Genomic DNA, 5,886 nt, shown 5'->3' on the forward strand with positions numbered 1-5,886 from the left:
GAACGAGAGTACCACCAGCAACCCCATACACGTGTTTCACCCTAGTTGGGGATCATCAGTGAGGTGAAGCTGATGCCTCTCTAAGCACAGTGAGAGGGAGACCACGTCTGGTTGCCCCCAGGAGACCTAGGGTTACCAATCCCAGGTTCCTTAAAAAATAGTTTCACAAAGGTAGCGGGCGCCCCTCTCTCGCAAGAACAGACATGATAACCTGTTCAGTGGAGAGGCATCAGCTTCACCTCACTGATGATCCCCAACAAGGGTGAAACACGTGTATGGGGTTGCTGGTGGTACTCTCGTTCAGATTGGAGTTGCCATTGTATTTCGGTGCTGGACTGCCCCTGGGCAGGACAAAGACTGATATGCAAATGGATATTTCCCATCTGTGAAAGGCACAGTGAGTAAAAGCAGTGGCTGCGAACTCTCAAGTGGTTAATAACCACTGAACAGGTTATCATGTCTGTTCTTGCGAGAGAGGGGCGCCCGCTACCTTTGTATAACTATTTTTTAAGGAACCTGGGATTGGTAACCCTAGGTCTCCTGGGGGCAACCAGACGTGGTCTCCCTCTCACTGTGCTTAGAGAGGCATCAGCTTCACCTCACTGATGATCCCCAACAAGGGTGAAACACGTGTATGGGGTTGCTGGTGGTACTCTCGTTCAGATTGAAGTTGCCATTGTATTTCGGTGCTGGACTGCCCCTGGGCAGGACAAAGACTGATATGCAAATGGATATTTCCCATCTGTGAAAGGCACAGTGAGTAAAAGCAGTGGCTGCGAACTCTCAAGTGGTTAATAACCACTGAACAGGTTATCATGTCTGTTCTTGCGAGAGAGGGGCGCCCGCTACCTTTGTATAACTATTTTTTAAGGAACCTGGGATTGGTAACCCTAGGTCTCCTGGGGGCAACCAGACGTGGTCTCCCTCTCACTGTGCTTAGAGAGGCATCAGCTTCACCTCACTGATGATCCCCAACAAGGGTGAAACACGTGTATGGGGTTGCTGGTGGTACTCTCGTTCAGATTGGAGTTGCCATTGTATTTCGGTGCTGGACTGCCCCTGGGCAGGACAAAGACTGATATGCAAATGGATATTTCCCATCTGTGAAAGGCACAGTGAGTAAAAGCAGTGGCTGCGAACTCTCAAGTGGTTAATAACCACTGAACAGGTTATCATGTCTGTTCTTGCGAGAGAGGGGCGCCCGCTACCTTTGTATAACTATTTTTTAAGGAACCTGGGATTGGTAACCCTAGGTCTCCTGGGGGCAACCAGACGTGGTCTCCCTCTCACTGTGCTTAGAGAGGCATCAGCTTCACCTCACTGATGATCCCAAACAAGGGTGAAACACGTGTATGGGGTTGCTGGTGGTACTCTCGTTCAGATTGGAGTTGCCATTGTATTTCGGTGCTGGACTGCCCCTGGGCAGGACAAAGACTGATATGCAAATGGATATTTCCCATCTGTGAAAGGCACAGTGAGTAAAAGCAGTGGCTGCGAACTCTCAAGTGGTTAATAACCACTGAACAGGTTATCATGTCTGTTCTTGCGAGAGAGGGGCGCCCGCTACCTTTGTATAACCTTTAGAGTGTGCACTGGTTCTGAGCTGGGCGTATGCCGGCTGGTGATGGGCGGTTATAATTAATAATTTTATGGATGGAGCAAAGGGATACTGGAGCAGACAGAAACAATAATATTAACATAAGGGGCATAGTACCACAATGTATATAGGACCAATAAAATTATTAATCTATATACAACCAGGAGTAACATTTACAGTCGAGGTGGGTTGGGGCCAGTTTAAGAGGGGTAGAGTGAGGTAGGGGCTGCTTCCCCCACTCGCCCGCAAGTGGAGGTTGAGTGAGCTCTGATATATTTTAAAGTAGAGTGAGGCATGAGTAAAAATCCTAATTAAAGGAGTAGTAACTCTTTGGGCAGAGGGGGGATAACTACTCCTTGTAGCATTGAAAAATGGGTGAGGGGACTTCCTAAATGGGTTCCAAGAGACACTGTGAATTTATGGCAATGTGAGATCCACACATTAGGTGTTCACGCCTGGCAATCTGTCCCAATAATCAATATTAATGACTATCCAGACAGATTATATTTTGTTATACATAATATTGCATGGACATGTGTGCCAAATCTCATGATGTTGTCAAAGTTTGCTGAGCCCCATAATCACAGTGTTTGGATGCAAGCTCTGTAATGGACCCAGTGAGACACCCTACTGTCCTGCTTCACCAAACAGCATGAAAGTGGCATGTGTGGATGTGCTTTGGTGTTGGTAGGGGGCAGGAGACTTTGCATTTGCAATAGACATTTCACAGCAACCATGAACACAACTAGCGATACACTGGATTCACCCACAGCACACAATGTTGGACCAATAATTACATGTGTTTAACCTGTTAGCATCATACATTTACCAGGGTATCTGGTCTTTGCATCAAATGCCGTTGCATCTAATGCCATTCCACCGAAATGTTTCCATCTAAAAAATGTCCATCGAATGCATATTTTTGGGGGATAAAGGGTTAATTTTTGTTCAGGTGCATTTCAAAGGGTAAAAAAACGGGGGTTTGGGGTGGGGACCCCCAAAATAAGGAAAAAATGCATTTGATGGACATTTTTTTAGATGGAAACATTTCGATGGAATGGCATTAGATGTAATGGCATTCGATGCAAAGACCATAAACCATTTACTCGCACTAGTACACATTGGAAATCTGATAGCCAGTTACAGGACATGAAATACAGCTGATTTTGGTGATAATTAATTAGTTGCATTAGATATCGGTGGGTGCATTATTCAACTTCAGAGAGCCTTTTGATACATCGGTTTGCATGGTTGAGAGGGCAATATTCTCGCATTCTTCCTGTGGCATGGCACAGTTGCAGTGGCGTATGAGAAAAAGCAAATCCTTCTGAAAATTCTTGTTTAGCAAGCCATAGAAGATCGGGTTGATGCAGGTGGAAATCATGGCTACCAGGTGACACAGCGTAAACATCAGATCATGGTGACAGCTCATCAGGGCCTCATGATGCCAATCAAAGACAACATTGAAGATGGTTAACGGCAGCCAGCAGGCAGCAAAGGTGACCACGATGGAGACAAGCATCATGTTAATCCTCTTGCTATCATTCACCCGGCTCTCCCGCTCCTTCAGCCTGTCCCCCTTACCGTTCCTCCTCCTGAGGCACACAAATATCTTCAGGTAGCAGATGAAAATGAAGCACAGCGGCACACAGTACTGGAAAACCAGAAGGCAGGTGGTAAATACCCGTCGCTTGGCAACCGTAGGCCACACCTCCATGCAGGCCACCTTGCCTTTATACAAATCATTGTGCAAGGGAATGTTTTTGAATGGCTCATCTGTGATCTGGTGGAAGATGAAAAATGGAATGGAGATGATGACGGAAAAGAGCCATATGAAGACGATCCCCCAATAAGCATGCGTAACGCACGGCTTCCACCCGCGCGGGTTTACAATAAGCTGATATCTCTCAACGGCAATCAAGACAAGTGAGAATATGGGTACAGAGACAGAGACACTTTGAGCAAAGGAGCTCATCTTACACATGGCTTCGCCAAAGATCCAGTAGTCCATCAAGGTGTAGGCAACCGTGAAAGGAATGCACATGAAGCAAATCAAGATGTCGGAGAGGGAGAGGTTGGCAATCAACACGTTGGTCACATTTTGAGCTTCCTTCTGCTTCTTTACAATAATTATCAAACAGAGGTTTCCAAAAAGGCCAACTAAAGTCACTATCGTGTAGGCGATAATCAGCAGGACGTAAACAGAAACGAAAGGCTGGCAGTCAAATTCCTGCAAGGGCGGCCTACTGCTGCTCATAACGGTTACATTAAGCAGGGCCCCACTGTGAGCAGGCACTTGCTCAGTCATTTTATGGTCCAACGATTGAAACTACCCGCCAAAATCAGCCTGCAATGTTTGTGCTGATTCTTTCGTCAGAAGGTTCTTTGCCGGAGCCTTGTTGAGATGTGGTTGTTAAGACTCATTTTTCCTGCTTGTTCTTTTCGTAACTGTTTTCAGCGTTCACAATAATACATACAGCAGGATCCTGGAAAAGAACACAATGTTTTAGTAGAAATTATTATACACCTTGTAACAACCGATAATTTTAACTCTGTAGGAGATGCATTAAAGATGCGTAAGATTTCTATCGATGGATTTAATGACGACACAAAGGACCTCTTGTGCCCACGTCAACCGAGACTTTACTTTACTTGGCCCATTAATCCGCTATCTGCAAAACTCCACCTGTGCCCTGTCATTATCTACATTACCCTGGCACACAAAAGATACCTCTTTCATATCCTTCTAATTTGTCAACCTCATTACATTTGCCATGCTCTCTACACAGAGCCCTGCCGCTTCCACAAGCTTCCAGAGTGGTGCTAGAGAAACAGCCATTGTGAAATAACAAATAAGTGAATTACAATTGCAGCCTGCATGAGGAGTGCTGGATTGGTGAGGCAGACCGAGAAATGATAAAATGGAGTCTGTCAAAGGCATCCAAGTGCTCAATCAGAAGTAAGATGGGTGAATATGGTGCAATGAGAAAAACACCATGGTAAACGGCTTGCTCTCATTTTTAGGACCATATTTGATTTAGAAAATAGTTTAGCAATGTGACAATCATGACGTGTTGTGCATGAAAAGCACGCATGCAATGGCAGGGGTTGCCTGCAGTTGCATTCACAGTGCTGTTCCTGTGAAAAACCAACTATGCCCGAGATGCAATGTGCAGTTCTATGCAAGCCCAGGGGCTCATTCCAAATGTATAATTGCTGCAGCAATAGCTTTTCTCTGAGCCCACATAACGAGTGCGTGAACAAAGGTAAAATATCTCACAGGGCTTTTCCTAGTGCAAGGAAAGCGCAGCAACATTAATAATGGAGGGAATCAAATGGGGTGGACACCAGGAAATCTTCGTAGGGCTGGCAGCGCCACACAGCGTCTATTTAGATATGATCTACCTACATTTTCTACATATGGTCTGGCTGAGATGGGTGACTGCTTGAGCACTCCAGCATTTAATGTCGGGTCCCTCAGACACAGAAACCTATTGATCCGTCATAACAAGCCTATGCACCAATTCGATCATGAGGTGCAAGGTGAAAAAAGACCATTACGCAGAGCTATTAGGAAAGTGGTATTATCTATAGAGATCCCTGAGGCAAAAGCTAGCATGATTGGAAAGTAAAAAAGGACTTGTTAAAAAATGGCTAGCATGCCATCAATTCAGTAATGAAAAAAAGCAATGGCAGCAGATTCTAAGAGTGTTATGTAACAGGAACACCGGAGATATCTGGCAAATGCTGTCTAAGATAAAGGGAGATGGGCAAAAGAAGCTAGTCAACCCCATCCCAGCATGGAAATGGTCAATCTTTCTTTAAAAGCAATATAGCCAAACTACTCCATTAATGGGGATACTTAAGACAAATGCCCACTGGCCCCTGAGGGTAATTACGACTGAGATCCATAGGGTAATAATAACCCTAAGGGCTTGTGAACACCGGGACCCAATAAACTTTCAAACGCGGTTCTAAAGGAAAATCCAATAGAATGGGCAGGTATGCTCAAAATCCTCAAAAAGTACAGCTTGCATATCCTTAGCATCTAATACATTTGTACTTCATTAATAATGAAAAGAAACTAAAATAAAGAAAGTACCAAATCTGAGAGTCGCCAACTTCTGTTCTTATCCCCTGACAGTAGTTATCCATCAGGGCCATGTATCCCCCCTCACCTGAATAGCAGTGTCACACTGTCCGTTTCTGCAAGATATTCAACAGAGAAAAACAGAGCAAAAGCTTAGAAAAAGGCATACATGCTATGGCTGGTTTGTAAGATGTGAAAT

The 5,886-nt window shown here is 44.9% G+C and overlaps 1 protein-coding gene across 1 annotated transcript; it reads right to left on the reverse strand.

The window, feature by feature from the left end:
* Positions 1-1,593: 1,593 nt before the first annotated feature.
* On the reverse strand, positions 1,594-4,050 carry LOC138581354 (neuropeptide Y receptor type 6-like). The gene has a single exon (XM_069652625.1). It carries the CDS (start codon positions 3,903-3,905, stop codon positions 2,787-2,789), a length of 1,119 nt encoding a protein of 372 aa, XP_069508726.1. The 5' UTR covers positions 3,906-4,050; the 3' UTR covers positions 1,594-2,786.
* Between the last annotated feature and the right edge of the window lie 1,836 nt (positions 4,051-5,886).

Source organism: Ambystoma mexicanum, chromosome 3p, assembly GCF_040938575.1.
Source record: "Ambystoma mexicanum isolate Mex_15411 chromosome 3p, UKY_AmexF1_1, whole genome shotgun sequence".
NCBI classification, from domain to species: domain Eukaryota; kingdom Metazoa; phylum Chordata; class Amphibia; order Caudata; family Ambystomatidae; genus Ambystoma; species Ambystoma mexicanum.

Excerpts from the sequence above, each read along its gene's own strand:
- LOC138581354 (XM_069652625.1), bottom strand. The coding sequence starts at position 3,905 with ATGACTGAGCAAGTGCCTGCTCACAGTGGGGCCCTGCTTAATGTAACC.